The 25,508-nt window shown below is 40.8% G+C and overlaps 3 protein-coding genes across 3 annotated transcripts; 1 reads left to right on the top strand and 2 right to left on the bottom strand.

Annotated features, from left to right (window-relative positions):
- Positions 1-1,521: 1,521 nt before the first annotated feature.
- On the bottom strand, positions 1,522-4,396 carry LOC130472272 (uncharacterized). Its single transcript, XM_056842803.1, has 2 exons — positions 3,940-4,396; positions 1,522-3,750 (listed from the first exon to the last, which is right to left on the bottom strand). The coding sequence occupies exon 2, from the start codon at positions 3,747-3,749 to the stop codon at positions 1,782-1,784; it is 1,968 nt and encodes a 655-aa protein (XP_056698781.1). The 5' UTR covers position 3,750; positions 3,940-4,396; the 3' UTR covers positions 1,522-1,781.
- Positions 4,397-13,742: 9,346 nt separating this feature from the next.
- On the bottom strand, positions 13,743-15,923 carry LOC110805371 (uncharacterized). The gene has a single exon (XM_022010959.1). It carries the CDS (start codon positions 15,921-15,923, stop codon positions 13,743-13,745), a length of 2,181 nt encoding a protein of 726 aa, XP_021866651.1.
- Positions 15,924-19,746: 3,823 nt separating this feature from the next.
- On the top strand, positions 19,747-23,377 carry LOC110805375 (flotillin-like protein 3). The gene is made up of 3 exons (XM_022010964.2): positions 19,747-20,381; positions 21,301-21,696; positions 22,610-23,377. Exons 1-3 carry the CDS (start codon positions 19,839-19,841, stop codon positions 23,156-23,158), a joined length of 1,488 nt encoding a protein of 495 aa, XP_021866656.1. The 5' UTR covers positions 19,747-19,838; the 3' UTR covers positions 23,159-23,377.
- The last annotated feature ends 2,131 nt before the right edge of the window (positions 23,378-25,508 follow it).

Raw genomic sequence — 25,508 nt, 5'->3', positions numbered from 1 at the left:
GCAAAGGTAGATACAATTATTTAATGTATCATGCACAAGCTTAAATCTTTACCATTAAACCAAATAACAAATACTCCCTCCGTCCCTTAATACTTGCACCACTTTCCTTTTTGGGCCGTCCCTTAATACTTGCACCGCTTCTATAAATGGAAATTTATACCAATATTATATTATTTCTCACACTTACTTACTAACCCCACCTACACCCATATTCCCTACAAAAAATCATTTAAAAATTCACACCCCCACTCACCACTCTCCACCTCTTACACATTTCCCACTAACTATATTAAAGAATACCCCACTATCAACTAACACCCATTAAATTAATAAGTCAATTCAAATGTCTTAAACTCCGCACCGGTCAAACCGGTGCGAGTATTAAGGGACGGAGGGAGTAGTGGATAATACTTCGTATACGAAGTAGTATAGAGTGTGTCTGGAATTAAAGTAGGTGTGTTATCATATTCAAACCAATTGTTTTTTGGTTCAGTGGTGATTGAGGCTGAACTTGATAGGGAAAACCCGTGTTCGATTCCCCGCAACTACAATTGGGAGGGGATTGTAGCCTATCCGCCCAGAACTCGATTCGAATCCGGATTAGCCCTAAGGGTGAACTGTATACTAACCAAAAAAAAAATCATATTCAAGTCATATCATTTTTTGGAATATATTTTTTAAAAATATATTCATACACTACCCATAACTTTCAGTTTTTACTTTTCACGTTTGTTATTTTTAACGGTTTTTTCATGAAATGCCCCTGAGGTTTTAAAAAACGCACCAAATACCCTCGCCTGTTTCGATTCACATAATATACCCCTATTTTTTTCCAAGTTTGCACCAAATACCCCTTAACTGACCTTCCGTTAGTCCTCCGTTAAGTCGTGTTTATAATTCACAGTATACCCCTTTTTATAAACTTAATGCATAATATACACCTATTTTAAAATTAAGTTGCACTAGATACCCAAATTGCAGGAATTTGAATTTAACGGCTAGTTTTTAAACCTAGGAAGCAAAATATAGCCGTTATGTTCTTGCTGCATATAAATGCTACTAGTGTTCACCTCACTTGCATACTTTCCCCTCTCCAAATTAGCCATGAGCTCTCATTCAAAAACCGAATCTTCTTCCATCCCAAATTTAGCATACATTAGAGTTCCTAATAAAAATTGCTATTGCGGGAGAAGATTTGCAATTAGGAGCTCGGAAACGGCAAAAAATCCGCAAAAGCTTTACTACAAGTGTGATCCTTGTGATAATTTCAAATGGTGCAAAGGTTTTCTTGAGCACACAAGTGATGAAGTTCAGAGCAAGGGAAACAGAGATGATGAAAACAGGGGAATGCAAGAACAAAGCTGGGGAATGCAAGAACAGAGCAGGGGAATGCATGAAGAGTTGAAGCTTTTGAAGAAGAAGATCAAACAACAGAAACAGCAAATCAATTTTGCAATAAAAATTGGTGTATTAATGTTTGCACTTCTGATTTGGATAGCAATGAAGTAAAGTTGTAACAAATTTCATGAAATAAAGAGACTTTGTTCCATAAATACTTGTTCAAGCAAATAAGCTTTACATAAACTGAACTTTAAGTGGACAAACACCACTGAACTGCACAAAAAGAGGTGTTCTAAGCATTTCACTGTTTCCAAAAAATGATCTCTGCACAACTGTTTCCAAAAACTGATTCTAACTAAACTGATTCTGACTAAACTGATTTGACTAAATTAGTTTAGCTTTGTGCACTACAATTCACAAAATATAGCCAACTGAGGTGACTATGCAGCTGCCTTTGACCTCTTCCTTGTGTTTGGTCCCCCATTTGATGTACTTGCTCTTGCTGCACCACTCTTTGAAGTACTTGGTCCAGTGGCACTTGTTCCTCCACTCTTGCATGTTCTTGAGTTTGTTTGCTTAATCATCTCAGCATATCTAGGCAACAGCTCATATGCTTCAGCCCAACCACCATGCAGCTTTCCCTTTGCCATACTCCTGACCTTGTACAATAGCCTCTTTTTCACCCTCAACTGAAACTTCTCCTGTGCATACCTCCTCAATGTCTCCACTGGAATCTCTGGATTTGCCTCTATTTCCCCCAACATATGCTTACACAACCACTCAGAGGTCACCACTGGATTCTCCTCAAGCCTCCCACAAGTTCTGTGGGACCCACTGATCACCTTAATGGCCCAGCTAACATTGTCAAACAACCTACTGGCATGTATCCTCCAGTCACATGACTCCACTGCACACACTGCTGTGTACCTCCTATTGTCAGCCCTCTCAACACTAAGCCCAAACCCCTCCTGTATGCAGTAACTTCTCAACACTTCAAGAAATGTGGCCTTATCATGAAAGATCAACCAGGGTTCTAACTTAATGGACCCATATGGTTGATCAGTCCATATTTTGCCATTTTTATAGGCCTTATCCATCTTTGAGGAACCATTTAGACAATCCTCAAACCCCAAATCAGGAATATCATCAGGAATCACCTCATCATCAACATCAGAATCAATCCAATCATTCAGAACATCCTCTTGTTCAGAATCTGATTCCTCATAATCAGAATCCTCACTCTCCTCTTCTGAACATATCTCACCAACATCAGCAAAAACCCCTGGTGTCTTAGACCTTCCTGTACCCTTTCTCCCTTTTCCCTTTCCCTTGGAAACCCAAGTTCCAGCCTTCTTAGCAGTGACTTTGTTACCCCTAAACCCCTCAGGTCTAGCTCTGCCCCCCTTCTTTTTCACTGGCTGAGCTTGATCAGGTGGTGCTTGATTGTTAGGCTCATCAGTTTGGTTGTTCTGTGGTGGAGTGGGATTTTGTGGTGGTGGTGGAGGGGTGTGATGTTGTGGTGGAGAGGTGGGATGTTCTGGTGGTGGTGTGTGTTGTTGTTGTTGTGGTGGAGAGGTGGGATGTTCTGGTGGTGGTGTGTGTTGTTGTTGTTTTGGTTGGGTGGGTTCTTTCTGTGGTGGGGGTGGTGGGGGTGGTGGTGTAGGTTGTTTGGTGGGTTGTTTAGGTGGGGTGGGTTGTTTCTGTGGGGTGGGTTGTTTAGCTGATGCCCTCCTTTTGGGGGTTAGTTTCTTAGAAGCAGGCTTATCCTTGCCTTTTGACTTAGAAGCAACATGATTTGTGTGTTTGGGTGGGGTGGGTTGTTTCTTTGGGGATTCTTGTGTTTGTTGTGGTTGAGAGCAACCTGGAAACACCTCATCAGCATCATCTTTGCTAATGACTCTCACATACTCAACCTTCATGTCCTCACAATCAACAACAGGGACCTCCATAGCCACAGTGTACTCCATTTGTTCCTGTATTTCCCTCAAAATGTCCTCCCTTTCCTGTTGTTTCCTCATTGCCTCTTCCTCCTCTCTTTGAGCCCTCAACAGTTCCTCTTGTCTCTCCTTAAGTTGTCTCTCTTTTTCCTTTCTATGATTCTCAATTGTTGCAACAGCATTCCTAAACACCAATCCTGGTTTATCTGTTCCCTCAACCCAAATTTCAGCAGTGTCTTTACCCCAATTCCATCCCCACAGAAGCCTTAAAGTCTTATCATCATTCAATTCAACCTTACCACAAGGACCCTCAACATACAAGCTAAAGGTACTAGGCAAAAAAACATCTTGCTTAACTGATTCCTCAAAGATATCAAGAAACAACTTCAACAAACGATATTTTTCCATGTCTCCCACTCTAATATCAAAACTATGTGACCCATAACGTAGTAACAACCAAATAGCACTCATCCTAAAGGGAAAAAATAATGAAACTAACATCAATTTTCATTCCAACAACCACAATTGACCAATAACCAACAAGAAATTTGCGCAATTTTAAAAAAAAACCTGACAATTTCACAAACCCTAACCCTAATCGATTTCGTGAAAAAAAAACAAGTTTACCAGCAAAATTAAACAGAGGAGAAGAGATTATTACCTGGAAGTAGACTAACCAACTTTAAAATTCCCGTTTCCTCTTCAACACTAACTCAACTGGAAATCGCCTCAAGTTTCTCCCTTTTTTGTCGCGATTGAAGCAAAATCACAACCCACGAACTCGCCTTTAAGGTGCGCAGCAAAATTCACAAAAATATTGAAGATCTACCCAGAATTTCTAGGGTTTGAGTAGGATTAGAGCTTGAAGAAGAACAGGGGAGAGGAGAGAGAAAGAGAAAAATGTGAACGGTTTTTTTTTTTTTGGTCTTTCTGTGAAAGTGAAGGAAGTCAATGGCGCTAAACCAAAATTAAGGGCAAATAAGTAAAACACCACTAACGGCAGACTAACGGCGTTAGCTGACAGGTGCATGTCATGAACAGTACGGATAAATAGGGGTATATTATGTGAATCGAAACAGGCGAGGGTATTTGGTGCGTTTTTTAAAACCTCGGGGGCATTTCATGAAAAAACCGTATTTTTAATCATTTACAAAACTTTATCAGCTTTAATGTAATGATCTTGACCGTATCAACTTCGATCATTATTGAAGTTTGATATCATTAAAGTATTTATTGAGATAACTCAAACAAATTCTACTTTTTTTCCCCTTATATTAAAAGATTCTTTTTTGATGGTGAAAAATGCCAAAATTATACAGTGAAATATTTTTATGGAATGGAAGAAGCATTGACATGACTATCCTGAAAAATAACATATTGGCTCTGTTAAATGTTAATGCCCCAAATTAATTAATGGATAACCATTGTCCATCCATGACAAATAAATTACGATTACCTCATCATTAATTAATGGATAACCATTGTCCATGCATGGAAAATAAATTACGATTGTCCATGCATGACAAATAAAAAGATTTGACATTCGAAATGCAACTTGTTCCGAGTATGGAACTGGGGACGCCCTGCCTGGAGATGTCGCCCTGTTAGACAGAACGAACGTAAGCTAACCTCGGGGGTTTAACCGAGGAAACCCCCTCCGATGCCTAAGTCAGCAAATGGAATAATGCTCTAGAGAGAGAAAGTAGAGAGGGTTAAGAATTGTACTTGTATTGAACGTGTTCGCAAATGAATGGGGATGGCAGTATTTATAGGCGTACTATTCAGTACTTTGGCCTATTCAAATGCTGCCGCGTGTACGCTAGCGATGTACTTGTTATTTGTCCTTTTGCTTAACGACGTATCTATGTTGTCGTCTAGCAGGTCGTTGCCTCGCAGACCTAAGGGTCTGCGCGGTCCTTGAGGACTTGTGTTACCTTCAATAGGTACTTCTTGCGGTTGTTTCGCTTGAGCGGTTCTATCAGACGCTCGATGGTCTGCTGGGACATGGATGACCTTCTAGGTTACTTCTACTCCGTACAACTAGTCCCCAAGGGTAGGGCTGACTACTTGGAGTTAGGCCTGCTCTTTCTGTGCCTTAGCTGTGTCCTGTACAACTAGTCCCCAAGAGTAGGGCTGACTACTTGGGGTTAGGCCTGCTCTTTCTGGCCATGTCCTGCGCAATTGGTTGTATGTATCCCTGCCCCTTTTTTTTTTTTTTTTTTTTTTTTTTTTTAAACCGTCGCGTACTGTAGTAAATAAACGTTTGAAAGGAAAATAAACCGTCACGGTTTATTGCGCCCCACGTGTCCTTCATCCAGGTAGGTGACCCGAAGGGTCTTTGAATCTTGGTCGTTTATTTTTTTTCTTTAAATATGTCTTTTCAGTCACTTTCCTTTTCTCTCTCCTATTTCTTACCTTCTTCATCTTCTCACTCTCTTTTAACTTTACTTCGCTTCAAACTCAATCTCGCCATTTTCGAAGTTGTTCTAACTCCAAGCTCTTTGCTTTTTCGTGTTTTCGTGCTATTCCGGTGATTGCGCATCCGTTGGTGGTGGCGTTTCCTTCTGAAATTGTCGAGGTTTTCTGGGCTTGCGTTTTTCTTCGAGGGTTTCTAGTCCGCCATTGTTGAACTTCTCTCTTCGCCCTTCTCTTTTCCAGGTAACTCTTTTGCTTTTTCTTTGTTGCTTTCTTTGGTTTTGCATGTAAATTCAACTGTTTTAGTAGTTTCTGCGAATTTTTGTGGTATGTGTACTTTGGGTGAAATGTGGGAATGTTTGCGTTTTTGGTTTCGCCATTTCTGCGCTTTCTGGAGCTTTTCTTCTTCTTCTTCTCTCTTTTTTTTTTTTTTTAACTTATTATATATATATTTTTTAATGTCGTTTTGCTCTCTTTTCTCTGTCGTTTTGTATCTTGTGGTGCTCTTTTACTTTTTGCCTTGACTTTTCTCCTTCTACCCTTTGTTTATTCTTCTTTCTTTCTTCTTTTTCCTTTCAGTCAACATGTCTGATACCTCTGATAGTGCCAACCCTAGTAGCCCTGGGTATATGAGCGATTCCTCTGAGCCCTATACCCTTTCTTCCCCTTCCTCTGTTTCTTTGTCCTCTGATGAAGAAGCTAGAACAATAGCAGAGAATAGATCTAAAACTATGCACGATGTCATGCCTCGCTCTGAGCCTGCGGTGATATCCGTCTCCAGTGGTTCTTCCTCTGGAGGTGGGTCTCCCGTTGCAGGCAGGGCTACGCCTGCTGTGTTAGAACCTTCCTCTCCTTGTCGTCAATTACTTAGAGAGCTGCGCCATGAGCATTTGGCCAGGGCAGTTCGACTGAACCCTCCCCCTAATGCCCCTGTGGGGTTAGATGTTCAGCCTTTGTCAGAGGTAGCTTGGTTGGACAATTTTGATCAACTAGACGAACCTTTTACTGGGGGTATTGATGGGTCAATTGCATGTTTACCGCAGACGATCTACGATGGCAACTGGTCCTAGCAGTGTTTCTGGTGACGCAGAGCGTCACGTGGAGAACCCTATTCTTGAGGAGGTGGAAAGTCTTCGTCCGTTTCCTATGTACGTCGAGGAGGATGTGCCTGTTGGTCCGACCGATGAGTATTTGAGTCATGAGGTTTCTTTTGGCCCCCTAAACGTTGCGCCAGATACAGATTGGCTTAAGGCAGCTCGCCAGCATGACTATCCTGGCGTTGGAAAGGAGCTCTATGCTTTTCCTCCTGAGTATGAGTTGGTCGTTCCCACAGACGATGCCCGTATTACTGCTCCTCCTCCTGGTCATATTGGGCTGTATTCATACCATTTGGATTTTGGTCTGCGCTTTCCCCTTGATCCAACCTTAGCCAAGTTTTTGAAGGCATTCAACGTCTGCTTGGCGCAGCTGCATCCCTTCGCTGTAAGGACCTTAATTTGCTACCTATGGGTGGTGCGCTTCAAGGGTTTTCCTGAGACCCTTTCTTTGTGTAAACGGTTGCATTGTGTCCGAAGCAGCGATAATAAGGAAGGAAGCATTGGTTGGTTTACCACCTACACTGCTCGAGGCAAAATGACATGCTTGGGCAACCCCATTGGGCAGAGGGATTAGAAAGGGCGATTCTTCTGGCTTCGAGTTCCCGCTGACTTTCCTCTGCCTCGCACTTTTGTTTCTCCCAATGGCAAGATGGAGGGTGTGGAGGTTCTTATTGGTCATAATTTGGAGGACGCTGCTTATGAGTGGTTTGACTCCGTGATTAAGCGCGACGCCAATGGAAAGGACATCGGCCGCGTACCCAAGAATTGGCTGCCTCAGTCAATGTATATTCTGCGGAACGATGTTCTTTCCGCTACGCACTTGTGCAATACTCATCCTCACGGTACATTTTTCTTTCCCTTTGCCTTTTTTTGTTTTGTACTTAGCTATTTTTTTTTTTTTTTGTAACACTTTCCTGTGTTTCTTTGTCCTGCTAGGTCGCCAACACCTTGATATGAGCTCTTTGGGTTTAGCTGCTGATGGAACCCCCCAGACTAACGAGCCAGCTGAAGATCCCGCCAACGCCTATCGCACCATAGCTGATGCTGTTGGCGGACGCAGAGCAAGCTCTCGGCGGACTGCTCGAGGGGGGAGTTCTGCTGCTAGCCGTACTGCTAGGGGTGGAAGCTCTGTGGTTAACCGTACTAGCAGAGGTGGAGGCTCTGCAGGAATAGTTGTTGGGGCAAGCACCTCGACGCCGCGTTCTACCCCTGTTTCTCGAGCTGCCCCTTCTACTTCTGCCTCTGCTCGGCGTGGTCAGACCACTCGTGGAGGAGGTAATATTGCGGGCCAACGTCGGTCTCGCCCTGAGATGGAAAGCGTTTATGTTGACGCTACGCGAACTGCTGCAGATCAATTGCGATCTGCTCAACCAGATCAGGTTGTGAATTCCTCTATCTCCGAGAAGGTGGAGATCGTGGCCGAAGAGCAGGACGTCCCTTTTGTGCAACGTCCAGGTAAGCGCATTTGCACTGGGGAGGGCTCTCGCTCGCAGGAGCAGGCCCAAGCTTCTGCTCACGCTAATCAAAGTACTGCTTCTCTCCCCACTTCATCTGCTGCTCTTGTTGCTTACTTGGAGGAGCAACTGAGGTTGCCTGAGTCTTCCGTTCCTTCTTATGTGAACATTAGGAACAAAGAATTTCTGGAGAAGGAGACCATTGACGTTCGCCCTGCGGTGAACCCTGAGTTGGCTGCCTGCTTCACCCCTGCGCCGATTAGCGATGACATCTTTGTTCCTCACTGGGATGTTAGGGCTAACGAGTCTTTGTATGCCAGCTTCCCAGAGAAGGGCGGAACGTTGGCATATCGGATGTTGAAGGGATTAACACTGCCAGCTGACCGCCCTCTTGAGCGTGTTTATACCCCTGGGGCTAACGCCTGCCAGAAGGTGCTAGAGGTAAGAAGCTTATGAATCTATACTGTTTTTATACTTAGTGATTTTTTCGCGTGTTTTTATTATAACTCATCCTTATTCTTTGCGTTGCTTTTTATTTGCAGGCTGGGGCTGCTGTGAAGGAGCTCTGCGACATCTTTTTCTTCTATCAGAGGAAGCATGATGAACATCTTGCTCTTCTCGAAGAAAGGGACAGGCAGATTCGGGGTCTGATCTTGGAAAATGAAAGAGCATCTTCCTCCCTCACTATTGTCAATGCCAATGTTCAAGCCATATCCGTCGAGAAGGATAATTTGGCTAGTGAGGTTGCGGCTCTGCGTCCCGCCGGAGAGAATTTAGCTAAGGCTTAGGCGGAATTAGAAGCAGAGAGAAAGCGCACTGATGACTTGGCAGAGCAATTAAGCCTTGCTGAACAGAGGCATGCTGATGAGCTGGCGGATCTTCGCCGCTCTGTGCAAAAAGAGGTGGCCGCCGCTGTGCGAGAATTTTGCCGATCTGATTCTCAGTACGCTCTTTTGACGCAGAGGTACGATGGTGGGTGGAAAGCGGCCTCTGTTATTATCAAGCATAAGTATCCTCAGTTTGACTGGAGCTTAATCGAGGAGGATTGGCTCGCTGGCCTGCATCTTACCATTCTCAAGGAACTGCGAGAGGCTGAAGCTGCCGAGGGTCGTGTCGCAGAGCCTAGTGATGTGCCTGACTTCTGCGTCGAAAACCTTCACCCAGGAGATTTGCCGTTCTCTGATGAGGCTGATGCTGAAGGCAACGACGAATAATGGGTGTGGCGGTTATCCCCCTGTTCTTCCTGTGTTACTGGATTTGCTATGTAATAGTTTAGTTTTAAACAATATCACTTAATATTTGCCCTTTTTGGGTGGTGGCGCTTGTGTCACTTTGTTTTTGGAACAATTTTCAGTTAATTTATTTTCGCCTTTCCTTTTGAAATATTTTTGAGCTGGGATGGTATTTTTACCGCCCAGGGCCATTTTGTAGGGCTGTACTTTATCTTTATTCCCCTTGTTTTTTAATGAAGGTATAGCCGCCGGCATTGATATGCATGTTTTGCGTCTCAACACTTAGCCAATTTTTTGACATCCTCTTTCGCCTTTGAATTGTTCTGGCCTTTATCAGAGTAAAGCTTGTAGAATCGTCTTATGACGACTAGCTGATCCTTTGGACTGCTTCTAATTTTGAATTGCCTTGGCTTTGGCCAAGGCAAAACTTAGAAATTGCTCTGCGGTATTCTAGCTAGCCTTTTGGGCTGCCTCCAATTTTGAATTGCCTTGGCTTTGGCGAAGGCAAAACTCAGAAATTGCTCTGCGATATTCTAGCTAGCCTTTTGGGCTGCCTCTAATTTTGAATTGCCTTGGCTTTGGCCAAGGCAAAACTCAGAAATTGCTCTGCGATATTCTAGCTAGCCTTTTGGGCTGCTTCCAATTTTGAATTGCCTTGGCTTTGGCCAAGGCAAAACTCAGAAATTGCTCTGCGATATTCTATCTTAGAAATTCATCATGACACTGTTCTTCAGCTAACTTGAGTGATCAAGTCAAGTTACCTGCTGAACGCGTGTATCATGGTGTATTTCTAAGTTACATTGTATTTTGCTTATCACCATATCTTTTCCTAGAACTGCCAAGCTCATTTCATTATATGTATTCTGTAAAAAAGGAGTACAAAAAGGATAATTTTGGCTTATCTTGCCTTATTATCGTACAGATCACTTATACTAAACATAGTATTTTTTGAGCATGTTGGCGTTCCAGCTATTCTTTAGCTCTTTTCCATCCATTGTCATGAGATGATATGAGCCAGGGGCTATCTCCCTTGTAATCTGGTATGGCCCTTCCCAATTTGCAGTGAATTTCCCTTCTGCCTTGCCCTTTCCTGTGGCTGTTGTTCGTCTGAGCACCAGGTCTCCCACATGCATAGGTCTGTGTTTGACTCTTTTGTTGTAAGCTCTGCTCATTCTCTCTTTGTTTGCTGTGAGTCTTAGTTCTGCTTGCAACCTTACCTCTGGCAGAAGGTCTAATGACTCCCTCATGAGTTGCTCATTGGTGCTTTCATAAATAGTACTGCACTCTGAAACTAGGCAGGCCAACCTCTACTGGTAATACTGCTTCCGCTCCAAAGGCTAACTTGTAAGGACTTTCCCCTGTCGCCTCTTTCTCAGTTGTTCTATTGGACCACAAAATTTCTGGTATGAGGTCTGCCCATGCACCCTTAAAATCCTCGATCTTCTTTCGCAGAGCTCCCAAGATCTGCTTGTTTGCCGCCTCGGCCTGTCCATTGCTCTGCGGGTGGCATACTGATGCGTAGGCAAACTTGATTCTTAGCTCTGCGCAATAATCCTTTACAGGTGTGCAATCAAACTGTGTCCTATGATCAAAGACCAAACTTTCTGGGATGTCGAATCTTGTGATGATGTTCCTCCAGATGAAGTCTTTCATTCGTTTAGCTGTTATGCTCTTTGTGGGCTCTGCCTCTATCCACTTGGTGAAATAATCCACTGCCACGATCAAGTATCTTCTTCCTCCACTCGCGGCTGTAAACGGACCCAGGATGTCCATTCCCCACTGAGCGAATGGTATGGGATTGATGATTGGTTGTAGATCATTTGAGGGCTGATTGATTACTGGAGCAAACTTTTGGCATTTATCGCATTTCTTCACATATGACTGCGAGTCACTCACCATGGTTGGCAAATAGTACCCTGCTCTGAGAGCTTTTAAGGCTAGTGTTCTGCCTCCAATATGATTACCACATATTCCCTCATGAATTTCTTCAATGATTCTCTGTGATTCCTCTGTTGAGACGCATCTCAGCAGGGGTAGGGAGAAGGATTTCTTGTACAATCTTCCCTGGTAGATCATAAACCAGTGTTCGTTTCGTTTTATCTTCTTCTGTTCTGGCTCCGCTGTAGGGAGACCCCTGCCAAGCTTGTATGATACTATACTGTCGTACCACTGAGGCTCTGTGTTGATGGCATTTACCACATGCCTCTTATCGATACTCTTTTCTTCCTGTACTTCTACCATCACTGTCCTTTCAAGGTCTTGCAGCGAAGAGCTTGCTAATTTTGAGAGAGCATCCGCTTGGCTATTCTCTGCTCTGGGGACCAACTGAATCTCGAAGCTTTCCAACTGGGCTACTGCTTCTTTCATCAGTGCCAGATATCTCTGCATGGATGGTTCTCGAGCTTCGTACTCGCCTCTATACTGACTGGCCACTAACTGGGAATCTGTTTTTAACACGATTTTCTTAGCATCTGCTGCCTTGCACATTTGAATGCCTGCGATCGCTGCTTCGTACTCTGCTTCATTATTTGAGGCTTTGAATTTGAACTTTATGGCATATTAAAAAACGTTACCTTCTGGTGAAGTCATTATAATGCCTGCTCTTGACCCTGTAACTGCGGCTGAGCCATCTACATAGATCTGCCAGGTCGCCAGAGGCTCCTCTTCCTCCTCGTAGGATGCCTCAGCTATGAAGTCTGCTAGTGCCTGTGCTTTTATGGCCGTTCTTGGCCTGTATTCAATGTCGTACTCTGAGAGTTCTACTGCCCATTTCAGCAGTCTGCCTGAGGTGTCCAGCCTTTGCATTGATTTCTCTAAAGGCTGATTGGTTAGTACTTGTACCTTGTGAGCGTCAAAGTATGGTTTCAGCTTCCTGGCAGCTATCATAACCGCGAAGGCCATTTTTTCGAGCAGGGGGTACCTCTGCTCTGCGGGGTTGAGAATGTGACTGACGAAATATACTGGCTGTTGGACCTTGTCTTTTTCCACTATTAAGGCTGCTGCTACAGTCTTTTTGGAGGCAGAGATGTACAACTGCAACACATCTCCTACTTCTGGTCTGGCTATGGTTGGGAGGCTTTTCAGATGATTCTTTACCTCCGCAAATGCCTTTTCTTGTTCTTCTTCCCACTTAAACGTTTTGTTGCCTTTCAACACTTGGAAAAAAGGGAGGGATCTATCTGCAGACTTACTGATAAAACGAGTGAGTGCTGCCATCTTTCCAGTTAATCTCTGTATATCTCGTATGTTTTTTGGCTCTGGCAAGTTGAGTATGGCCTCCACTTTTTCTGGGTTGGCATCTATTCCCCTTTCACTGACCAGAAATCCCAAGAATTTTCGTGACTTAACACCGAACACACATTTCTTTGGGTTCAGTTTCATGCCGTACTGTCTCAACGTAGCAAATGTTTCCCGCAAGTCTGCGATGTGATCGGCCTCCTTTTTGCTCTTGACTATGGAATCATCCACATATACTTCCACATTCCGGCCCTTTTGCTGTGCGAATATCTTATCTACAAGCTTCTGGTAAGTTGCACCCGCATTTTTTAAGCCGAATGGCATAGCTTTGTAGTTATAAACTCCAGCGTCTGTGATGAAAGCAGCTTTCTTACGATCTGATTCGAGTAAACTGATCTGATGGTAGCCGGAAAATGCATCCATGAAACTCAAGAGAGCGTGTCCACTAGTGGAATCAACCAGCTGATCTATTCTGGGCAATGGGTAACAATCCTTCGGACAGGCCTTGTTTAGGTCTGTGAAGTCTACACACATCCTCCATTGACCATTTGCTTTCTTTACCATCACAACGTTAGCCAGCCATTCCGGGTAATCGCACTCTTCTATAAACTTGGCTGCTAGCAACTTGTTGATTTCTTCTTGGATGGCTACATTCTTCTCTGCCGAAAAAGTTCTCTTCTTCTGTTTCACTGGCCTAACTTCTCTACTGACATTCAGTCTATGGACCATGACACTGGGGTCAATCCCTGGCATTTCGTCCGCTGAGAAAGCAAATATGTCTGCGTGTTCTCTCAGCAGACCAATGATGTTCACTCTGAGGGATAGATCTACGTCTGTGCCAATTCGAACTGTCCTGTCTGTCACCCCTTCTTCTAATTCTATCTCCTCAGTTTCGTCAGTTGACGTGGGTTCCAACAGGCCCTCTTCTCGATGTTCGAAGTTTTCCATGCTTAGCAACTTGTCTTTTTTACGCTCTGCTCTCTTTCTTTTTCGAGATCGGGGAAGTTCTTCTTCTGCCAGTGGTGGGGGTCAGGGTGGTTGTTTTAGCGCTGTGTGGTAGCACTTCTTAGCCTGCTCTTGACTGCCTTTGACCTTGGCTGAGCGGCCATCATTTGTCGTATACATCATGGTGAGGTGATAAGTAGAAACTACGGCCCCTGCGTCATGAATGAATGGTCTGCCCAGAATGGCGTTGTAGGCTGCAGGAACTTTCACAATCATGAAGTCTACCATGACATTCTTGATGTCCTTACCCTGCCCAATCTGCACCGGTAAGCTAACAATTCCCTCGGGTATCACTGTTTCTCCTGTGAAGCCAATCACCGGGTAGTTAACTGGTTTGACGTGCTTGTCATCGATCTGCAACTCCTGAAAGGCTGGCCAAAACAAAATATTTGCAGAACTACCTCCATCTATCAGAATACGATGCATTTTCCTGTTAGCAACACGTAAAGCCAGTACCATTGGATCATCGTGGGGATAAATGATGCCTTTGCAGTCATCTTCTGTGAAGATACAGTGGGGGATCTTTGGAGGGGCAGGCCATTTTCCTGAGTTTTGATAATTTACCTGATGCCTGAATTCATTCACACTGGCCTTAGCTCCGCTCGGTGTGGTTCCGGCGTATACTGGTCCACCTGTGATGACTAGTATATCCTCTGACCTTTTCTGGTCTGCTGGGTCATTCTGCTTATAGTCCGCCTTTCTGTTTTCAAACTTACTGCCTCCATCTTTGTTTTCATAAGTTCTGCTGTAAGAGCTCTTTGCTTTAAACTGTGTTAGGTATCCCCTACGAATCAGATCTTCAATATTATCTTTCAGGTGGGTGCATTCCTCTGTGAGGTGGCCATGATCCCTGTGGAAATCACAATATTTCTTCGTATCCCTGTACTTGTTGTACATTTTGGGTGGCCTCTGCCATTTCTCATCCTCTTTACTGATAGCGAAGATTTGAGTTCTGGATGCGACCAAGGGAGTATACTCACTGAATTTGCCTCTTTTCTCAGTTTTGAACTCAGTACCTCTGCTTCTGCCAGGTCCGTGCCAGTCCTTTCTGGGCTGCTGGTTATCTCTCTTGTCTGGGTATTCCTTCCTGTATGGTTCTTTCTTGTTTTGGCCGCTGTAATTATTCTCGCTAACCACATACCTGCGTGAGGTTGCTTTACCTATTTCTTCGCTTTTGATGAATTCATTTGCCTTCCCCAATACCTCTGCCAGGGTTGTGAATGACTTCCTACCCAGATAATTCTTGAATTCTCCATCGCGCAGACCAGACATCATGGCCAGGACTGCCACCTCTTGCTGCAGCTTGGGTATGTTTGATGCCTCCATGTTAAACCTGGATATGTAATCTCTCAGAGATTCATGCTGTCCTTGGACGACTGACATCAATTCTCCTGTCATCCTTTCTCTTGCAATATTAGCAACGTACTGGGTACGGAACAAGATGGAAAGCTGCCGAAAGGAAGTTATCGTCCCTTTGGGTATCTTATCGAACCAACTCTGTGCTATCCCCTCCAGTGTAGAAGGGAACACTTTGCACCACATAGAATCTGTATTTGTGTAAAGCATCATATGTCCCCCAAAGGCTGAGAGGTGATTGACATGATCTGTTTTCCCAGAGTACTTGCATGTGGGCATTTTTATCTTTTCCATCCTCTCAGAAAGTATCTCATCACAAAAAGGGGAATTATCAGGCCTAACTATAGCTCGGATGGGATTCGGTATACCTGACGTGGAATGACGCCTTGGGCTGAGCACTTGCTCTGTTCTTGCCCTGGGTTGAGCTTTGCTAGGTGTGATGCTTTCTGCTTCATGCTCTTGACCTTCTGCTTCCTCCATTTCCGGTTGCAAATTCCTCCTCCAGACAGTGGGGCTAATTTGCGGCCTCGGGCGCTTTCTCCTCTGATCGACCTCAATCTCCGGAGGCTGCCTCCTAACCTGGGGGGTTGTTTGAGTGAGGAAGGTCAAGACTTCCAGGGCCATGCGCATCTGGTCTGGTGAGAAGTTTGCTCCCAGACGTGCCAGTGAGGCACTCGTCGGGACTTGGACGGCCTGGCTAGGAGTTGCCATGGCTCTGGGCTGTGGTGTTTCTCTTGGCAGTCCCATGCTTTGGGGCATACCAAATGGGGGTATGGTCGCAGGTCCTTGGTTATTTCTGGTGGGGGGTGGTTCTATCTGTTGGATCACTGGTTCACTAGATTCAGTCATTGTTCGGACAAGGGTTAGGTACACAAGGTCTGGGAGGTCCCCTCCTTCTAGCGCCACTTGTTCCGAGTATGGAACTGGGGACGCCCTGCCTGGAGATGTCGCCCTGTTAGACAGAACGAACGTAAGCTAACCTCGGGGGTTTAACCGAGGAAACCCCCTCCGATACCTAAGTCAGCAAATGGAATAATGCTCTAGAGAGAGAAAGTAGAGAGGGTTAAGAATTGTACTTGTATTGAACGTGTCCGCAAATGAATGGGGATGGCAGTATTTATAGGCGTACTATTCAGTACTTTGGCCTATTCAAATGCTGCCGCGTGTACGCTAGCGATGTACTTGTTATTTGTCATTTTGCTTAACGACGTATCTATGTTGTCGTCTAGCAGGTCGTTGCCTCGCAGACCTAAGGGTCTGCGCGGTCCTTGAGGACTTGTGTTACCTTCAATAGGTACTTCTTGCGGTTGTTTCGCTTGAGCGGTTCTATCAGACGCTCGATGGTCTGCTGGGACATGGATGATCTGCTAGGTTACTTCTACTCCGTACAACTAGTCCCCAAGAGTAGGGCTGACTACTTGGAGTTAGGCCTGCTCTTTCTGTGCCTTAGCTGTGTCCTGTACACAACTATTACTCGAACTCAAAAGTTTTTCTTAGGTAAATATAGCCTAGACATTTTAATAATTTAACTTGAACTCAAGCTAAAAATGTATACTTATTTATAAAAATTTCCTCGATCTTTATCTTATTTTAACGTCATTGTGTCTTATCTCGAACTTTTCTTTTTCTTCTTTAAAACAACATTAATATTTTTCCTCATAAGATAACATTAGTATTTGACTTGGATAGAATTGGAATATTATCATTTTTAATCAAAATTTATCCCAAACTCATTTAATTTTTATTATTTTCTACTATTAAAAGAGATATCTTATTTGATTTTGTATTCCGACTATTCACGTGAGAACGTAACGCTCATGGTACTCACAAAATACAAAATAAAGTACGGAATACGTATTTAATGGTTCTTCTTAGTTCTTACAATTGCTAACTGCTGTACCCGGGTACAGCCAGCTCTGGCTGTACCCAAAACGACGCGCTCATATTGTTTGTTCATTCTTGTCGACTGTTTGTTCTTTTTTATTGTACTGTTTGTTCATTCTTATTGTATTGTTTGTTCTTTCTTGTTGTACTGTTTGTTCTTTCTTGTTGTATTGTTTGTTCTTTCATGTTGTTTTTTAAATTCATCATCAAATTTTCATAATTGTTGTATTTTTTGTTCTTTCTTCTGGAATTTTATGTTCTTTTTATATTGTTTGTTCTTTCTTGTTTATTTGTTTGTTTATAATAATCATATGGTTAATGTTCATAATTAAACTCTCCATTAATCTTTTATTCTTTCTTTTTGTATTGTTTGTTCTTTCTTGTTGTACTATTTGTTCTTTCTTGTTGTTTTTTAAATTCATTCATCAAACTTATTGTTGTATTGTTTGTTCTTTCATGTTGGCTTTAAAATTCATCATAAAATTGTTCATAATTGTTATATTGTTTGTTCTTTTTTCTGGTATTTTATGTTCTTTTTTATATTGTTTGTTCTTTTTTGTTGAATTATTTGTTCTTTCTTGTTTATTTGTTTGTTCATGATAATTATCTGCTTTATTGTTTGTTCTTTCTTGTTGTATTGTTTGTTCTTTCATGTTGGCTTTAAAATTCATCATAAAATTGTTCATAATTGTTGTATTGTTTGTTCTTTTTCTGGAATTTTATGTTCTTTTTTATATTGTTTGTTCTTTTTTGTTGAATTATTTGTTCTTTTTTGTTTATTTGTTTGTTCACAATAAATATATGATTAATGTTCATAATGAAATTGTTCACTTCATTGGTCTTTTATGTTTTTACAAGCGCCTATATTGTTTATTTCCAAATAAATAAATAAATGTACATTTTCAAAATAGTAAAAGTTCATTCCAAATAAATAAATAAATGTTCATTTCCGAAATAGTAAATGTTCATTTTTGTAGTTTATTTCCAAATAAATAAATAAATATTTATTTCTAAAATAGTAAATGTTCATTCCAAATAAATGAATAAATGTTCATTTCCGAAATAGTAAATGTTCATTTTTGTACTAGTATTTGTTCTTTCTTGTTGTATTGTTTGTTCTTTCATGTTGGCTTTAAAATTCATCATAAAATTGTTCATAATTGTTGTATTGTTTGTTCTTTTTTCTGGAATTTTTTGTTCTTTTTTATATTGTTTGTTCTTTTTTGTTGAATTATTTGTTCTTTCTTGTTTATTTGTTTGTTCACAATAAATATATGGTTAATGTTCATAATGAAATTGTTCACTTCATTGGTCTTTTATGTTTTTACAAGCGCCTATATTGTTTATTTCCAAATAAATAAATAAATGTTCATTTCCAAAATAATAAATGTTCATTCCAAATAAATAAATAAATGTTCATTTCCGAAATAGTAAATGTTCATTTTTGTAGTTTATTTCCAAATAAATAAATAAATGTTCATTTCCAAAATAGTAAATGTTCATTCCAAATAAATAAATAAATGTTCATTTCTGAAATAGTAAATGTTCATTTTTGTACCAGTATATTAATGTTCATTTTAAACAACACAAAACGACATCGTTTTGGATGGAGGTACAGCCAGCTTTGGCTGTACCCGGGTATAGCCAAAAATTTGCGGTTCTTCTTAATCTATACTAATATATTAAAAGGCGTTGCGAAAAATGTATATGTGTCACATAGAACTCTCCTGTTTAAGCCACATCATCCACTCACCAAGATTAATGTGATGTTATTGACAACAAAAAATCAATACAATAAGATTCGAATACAAGACCTCAAGTTTGGAGAATAACTCTCATTACCATCTTAACCAACCAATAATTGTTGTTTATTCATGCACGTTAATTTATAATACATGTTAACATGAAGTCTAAAACAACTAAATTTTTATATATGTTACTTCTTATTTCGTATGGACTATATTAGAATAAAAATAACAGTTACAATATTAGGAAAACCGTGAATTAAAAATTAAAACATTAAGAAAATTATTTTGCATGGTGAAGGTAATGTACATGTGTAGTTGACGAACTTAATGAATGTTTTCACTTTTATGGTCTACATGTATCTTAGTCAAATATTGAGTTGAAAAAAAAATTCGAATTTTAATTATTCAAAGTAGTAACCGGGGCATCGCCCGGGCTACACACTAGTTATCAATTAAATCCGGATATGTAAAGCAACTGTGTAAGTAACAAAAAATTCATACTCGGTAATCAAAACAATTAACTTCAAACATTATCAAGTATAAAATCTCCAAATAATTACTTTGTACTTCCTTCTACGTAAATAACCTAAAACCCGAGAAAATAAACTATACCAATCATCGAAACTCTCAACTTCTCACAAGAGGTTTGGGCTTCGGAGGAAGTAAAATTTGATATCAGATATGTATTTGAGTTCGGCGAGGCGACACTCAGATATGTGTGAGCAAAAACATATCAAATACATAAAAATGCTACTTTTTTTTTAAAAAAAAAACGTCATTTTCGCATAAAAACATCACTTGATTGTTGTGTTATACGAAGTACTTAGTGCTTATCCTCCTCCTATACTTGTTATCTGGTATCAAAATTTACTCGTCCACTTAAGAAGAGAAGAATGCATTTTACAATTTTACCCCACCTCCAAGTGGACCACACTCTTTCACCGTGCCTAATACATATCCGTACACAACCGTACGGCATTTTCCTAGAAGATTCACCTAAAAAAAATCAAAACCCCACCAAAATTCCCCCTATATATATAAACTCCTATCAACACATTTCTCCACCCTTCTTCATAAACACTCCCACACAAAACACAATCTTCAAAAAAGAATCAAAATCTTTTCTGCAACAATGATAATCCCAGTATACAAAGTTGCAGGACCATCAGAATACCTCGCCATAACCGGCTGGAACATCGCCGACATTAAACTCGCCAAAAAAGCCCTAATTCTCCCCGGCCAACGCCAAGTTCGGGTCAATGTCTCACCGGTAAACTACACCTTCAATGTCCAAGCAATGAGCGCCGAGAAACTCCCGTTCGTACTTCCGGCCGTCTTCACCATCGGCCCTCGTGTCGACGACCATGACAGCCTCATCCTCTACGCTAAACTCATGGCACCTCATGATATGTCCTCGAATCATGTGCATGAACTTGTACAGGGGATTATCGAAGGTGAAACCAGAGTTCTTGCTGCTACTATGACTATGGAGGATGTTTTTAAGGGTACTAAGGAGTTTAAGAAGGAGGTTTTTGATAAGGTTCAGTTGGAATTGAATCAATTTGGGTTAATCATTTATAATGCTAATATTAAACAACTTGTTGATGTTCCTGGTCATGAGTATTTTTCTTACTTGGGTCAGAAGACTCAGATGGAAGCTGCTAATCAGGCTAAGGTAATTTTCTTGATATTTAACTCTTGATTTTCTGGGTAATTGGAAGATTTTTTTTTTGCTAGGGTTTAAGGGTTTTCTTGGGGTTTTATGTTTCTGAGATTTCTTCTTTATTAAGCTGTGAATTTTGGGTTTTCTTGTCTGTTTTTAGTTTGTGGTAATCTGAAAATTTGCTGGTGTTTTGGGTGTGGGTTTTGATTAAGGATTTTTTTGTTTGAGATTTTTTTTTACTTCGTATTTTTTTCCAGTAATTTCGGGTCTTTTTTGTTTCAAAATGTCAAGGCATTGTTAAATTGTGTTGTGATTTCCCACAAAAATTGCAAAATGTAAATTTTGGGGTGCTTATTTTTTTTGCTAGATCTATACTAGAGGGTTGAGTGTGGGCGTTATTTTGATTAATTTTCTAAACTGTTTAATGTAGGAATTCAAAAATTGTATTTCTGGGGTCTTTTTTGTTTCGAAATTTATTTGTTTGGTAAAATTACAAATTAGTTTTGGGTGCACTTTGTGAAAAGGCGTTGCTAATTTTGCGAATTAGTGTATTAATCTTTGAGTCTTGAATTCTTGGACCCATAAAACAAGCATTTTGTCTATTTTAATTGACAAAAGAAGGAATTTGGAATCCAAGTATAATAATGATATCTTGAAAAGTACAGTTTCTTTATTCAGATTTGAGGGGCCTCTCAATATGTTTTTCTAAAGGCATCAGGAACTTATTTTATTTGGCTTTTAAAGAATGTGACAATTGGAGTTTAAGATTTAGCAACCCATGATTTATTTGGAATTTTGGAGGATATATAGGTTATGATTTTCCCTGCAACAATCATGTTTCATATATTTAAGCAGAAATTTTCAAGTATAGGTGACAAATTCTCTGAAACTTTGATCTTGAACTGATCTTGTAACCTGTTTGTATGCTAAGGTGGATGTTGCAGAGGCCCAGATGAAGGGTGAAACAGGAGCAAAGCTAAGGCAAGGACAAACAGCACAAAATGCAGCAAAAATTGATGCAGAAACCAAGATCATAGCAACACAAAGGGATGGAGAAGGCAAAAAGGAAGAGGTCAAAATAAGGAGTGAGGTTAAGATATTTGAGAATCAAAAGGAGGCTGATGTTGCAAAAGCAAGTGCTGAATTGGCTGCTCAAAAGGCCGGGTGGTCCAGGGCGGCTCAACTGGCTGAGGTTGAGGCTAAGCAGGCTGTTTCGATTCGAGAGGCCGAGTTGCAGGTCGAGGTGGAGAAGAAGAATGCTCTTACAAGGACTGAAAAACTTAGGGCTGATCTTCTCAGTAAAGCTACTGTTGAATATGATATTAAGGTAACTAATTTCTAACTAGTTTTTGCTTAATTCAGTTGGTTTTGTGTGATTGAACTTTAGTTCAATTTGATTCATTGTCAGATTATATGTTATTAACAATGCAAATGGTTCAGATTAATTGGTTTTATATATCCTTTAACTGATCTTCTTTATCAAGTTGATGTTTATGCTAAAGCTTTTTTTTTGGTTGTTATAAGAAGGGTATTTTGATATTTACCGCCTTTTAAGTTTCAGGTTTTTAGACTTACCACCTTATAAAATGTAATTTCATAGTTACTAACTTTACTACCTTAATTTTAAGAAATGTTTTAAATTCACCACCCTTTAACGGTTTTCATCCAATTTTTGATCCATGTGAACCCTATTAAGTAACTTATTTTATTGGAAAACTAATGAAAGAGGGGGGGAATTAAAGAGGTTGGATGGTTAAGGGAGACTCATATGGATGAAAAATGGGATGAAATCTATTAAAAGTGGTAAATACAAAACTTTTGATAAAATTAAGGTGGTAAATACAAAACGTAAAACTTAAAAAGTGGTAAATATGAAAAAATCCTTGTAATAAGTTATTCATCTTGCTGTATCTCAAAGGTGATCACCATTATTTATCAATTGTTTCGAAATGCAGTACAGGTAGGTCATAAAATCCTTCTTATAGGAAGGTCGAAAATGCTTCAACACATTAAAAGTTCACTATTTTTAGCATCAAAAGTCATTATCTAAATTATGGAATCATAATGACTTGCTAACATAATAGAGCTATATAACCTAAAAATGGCAGTTTGGCACATTCTGATCAGATTTCTATTGCAGAGTATAACTTCATATGACAGCACATACTAGTTGCTGGAATTGAAAGTGACAATTTCTGTTTTATCTTCTAATAATGTGCAAATTATCGGTTAATTAATAGGTGCAAGAAGCAAACAGGAACCTATACAACAACCAAAGAGAAGCTGATGCAAGTCTATACAAGAAGCAGAAACAAGCTGAAGCAGAAAAGGCATCAGCAGATGCAGCCTTCTACACTCGACAGCAAGCAGCTGATGCAGAACTCTATGGGAAGAAGAAAGAGTCTGAAGGAATCATAGCCCTCGCTAATGCACAAGGATATTACCTTAATACCCTTTTAAAGTCCCTTCATGGAGACTATGCTGCATTGAGGGATTACATGATGATTAATTCTGGAATGTTCCAAGAAATGGGGAGGATTAATGCTCAAGCTGTACAAGGTTTGCAGCCAAAGATAAGTATTTGGTCATCCGGGTCTGCAACCGGGCCCAACTTGGACGGCGGAAGTGGGTCTGGTGGGTCCATGAAAAGTATTGCAGAGGTCTATAGCATGTTGCCACCATTGATGAAGACGGTTCATGAACAAACTGGGATGCTTCCACCTGCTTGGCTTGGCACTTTGACTGATACTAATGGTGATGGTACTTCAGATGTTGCAGTTGCTAAGTGAAGTGAAGTGTGACTATTTGATAAACTGATTAATGCTTGATTTGATATGCAGAAGTGTTTATATCTATTTTTTTTTTTTTTTTTTTTTTTTTTGTCACTGATTAGATTTTAGGTAATTGGAGTTGGAGCATGGTTAATGCTGCTAAACACGTATTAATACTCTTTTGTTGGGGATTTTTATGCATGTTTTTAAATGAACCTGCAATCGTTTTATGAGCTACTTTCTTTTGATAATCCCATTACAACAGTGAATCAGGATCCTCACCAGTAACTAATAACTATAGGAATTGGGGAGCTGTCAAAACGGTTACTCGAGTCGGGTCCGGGTCTGGTCATCTCGAGTCACGGGTCAAGATCTGGTCGGGTCGTGCCGGGTCATTTTATCATCGGGTGTAGGTCGGGTTCAGGTCGGGTTCGGTCAGGTTGAAAATTTGTCGGGTCATGTCGGGTTATTTTTCCATTTCGGTATAGGTCGGGTTCGGTTCGGGTTCGGGTCAGGTCTTTTTCTAGTCGGGTACAATTACGAGTTCGGGTCTTAACGAGTCGGGTCAAGTTTGGATCGGATAATTATCGGGTCCGTTAAAATTCAAGTCGGGTTCACCATCGGACAGGGGTTAAGACCGGGTACGATAACTATCAGGTCTAGTCAAGTTTTAACCTTATAATTAACTTTTATAAATTTGGTTAAATTTGGTTTAACGCTTTTCACTTGTTCTAGATTAGGTAATTATAAAAAATAATATTAACTTGATTTAAGTTATTATTTAGTTAGGTCAATGACAAATCGGGTTGTCAACAGGTCGCATAAATACAGGTAATTGGTTGTCACGAATTGAGTCAGTAACAAGTTTCATCGGGTTATAATCGATTTCGGGTTGACTTCGGGTCGGGTGTTGAATCGGTTTCGGGTCATTTTCGGTCGGGTAAGCTGACTCATTTTTGTTATCGGTTATATTTCGGTCGGGTGTCAGGTTCGGGTCCGGGTCATGCATTAACGGGTCGAAATCGGTCATCGGTTTTAACGGGTTTGATACAGTCGGATTACAGATTTCCTATTTTAACAAAATTCCGGGTATCGGGTCGGGTCCGGATCCTTAAAAATACAGGTCGGTTCAGGTCGGTTTCTTGGGTCGGGTCAATTTTTGACAGCTCTAAATTGGGGGGATCCAGTTGATTCCTCGCTCTTAGCAGTAACTATAAAGGATAAAGTTTAGATAAGCTATCAAGATTTGGTTGTGAACTTGATATAAGCTATCAAGATTTCCTCGCTCTTAGCCGTCACTCTTTGGAAGATGTGATTACGCAATTTGTGATTCTCGTACAACTAGGTGTTTTAACAAGTGTGTCATGTAGGAGATATGACTAATAACAGATTAAATTAGAATTGCTTATCTGAAATTATGTCGTGGCGTGACACCAATCACTGCCCTAAAGTTGAATTTGCCCCGCTACACACACGCGGACTCATGGCAATCAACCCTCAGGGTTACACGACTCTTCATCTCCGGTGTGGACGGATACGAAGATTGAGAACACACTTAAGCAATGCCCAGAACAATGGTCGATTTTGTGTTTGTATTTTCGGAGAAGATGATCTCCGGTGTGGACGGATACGAAGATTGAGAACACACTTAAGCAATGCCCAGAACAATGGTCGATTTTGTGTTTGTACTTTCGGAGAAGATGAATAAGGTTTTCTTTTCTATGTGTCTGGAGGAAGAATCAATTGCCTTTTAAGTAGGCCAAAAGGATCAACAAATATGGAAGCCTATTAGTTGGTCATCAATTAGGCCATAAATGGAGGAAACAATTAAGGTAATAATGGTCAACAAATCAATTAATTGACATTACACAATCAATTCAATAATTACGCTCCAAAATTGATGATTCATAATAGGAAAAACCACATTGTATTTACGGGAACTTTAATTCTTTTGAAGCAACATAATTTGGAGTTTTTCAACACAGACCGAAAGGAGTAAAACTCCAACATTCTCCCACATGATTCAAAAGAAAATAGGCTTTATTAAGAGAAGATGTTCTGGGCAAGGGATACTTAGTTTTACAAGTATCAATGTCTTGTGGACTTGAATTGATACCTAGTGCATACTAGTATGTCATACAACCATGTAAGGTAGAATTACCCTTGAACCTTGCATGGGGATTGTAGTAACACAATAGCGCACCAAACTTTTCTCAAAACAAGTAGTGTTCTCGCGAACTTTAATAGTCGATGCCCCACGATTGCCTGGTTTTTCATGAACGCTCTAGAGGGCCTAGCCTAAGGAACCTCATAGGGGATTGGGCGTAACCCCCACATTCACATAGGTAAGTTCATCAAGTTTGTACTG

The sequence above is a fragment of the Spinacia oleracea genome, chromosome 4 (assembly GCF_020520425.1).
Source record: "Spinacia oleracea cultivar Varoflay chromosome 4, BTI_SOV_V1, whole genome shotgun sequence".
Classification (NCBI taxonomy): Eukaryota; Viridiplantae; Streptophyta; class Magnoliopsida; order Caryophyllales; family Amaranthaceae; genus Spinacia; species Spinacia oleracea.
The sequence above is the reverse complement of the archived record's forward strand: the minus strand, read 5'-3'. Positions and strand labels throughout refer to the sequence as shown.

Coding starts and splice junctions, on each gene's coding strand:
- LOC110805371 (XM_022010959.1), bottom strand. CDS start 15,923: ATGACTGAATCTAGTGAACCAGTGATCCAACAGATAGAACCACCCCCC.
- LOC130472272 (XM_056842803.1), bottom strand. CDS start 3,749: ATGAGTGCTATTTGGTTGTTACTACGTTATGGGTCACATAGTTTTGAT.
- LOC110805375 (XM_022010964.2), top strand. CDS start 19,839: ATGATAATCCCAGTATACAAAGTTGCAGGACCATCAGAATACCTCGCC. Junction 20,382..21,300: donor AAGCTGCTAATCAGGCTAAG/GTAATTTTCTTG, acceptor TTGTATGCTAAG/GTGGATGTTGCAGAGGCCCA. Junction 21,697..22,609: donor CTGTTGAATATGATATTAAG/GTAACTAATTTC, acceptor GTTAATTAATAG/GTGCAAGAAGCAAACAGGAA.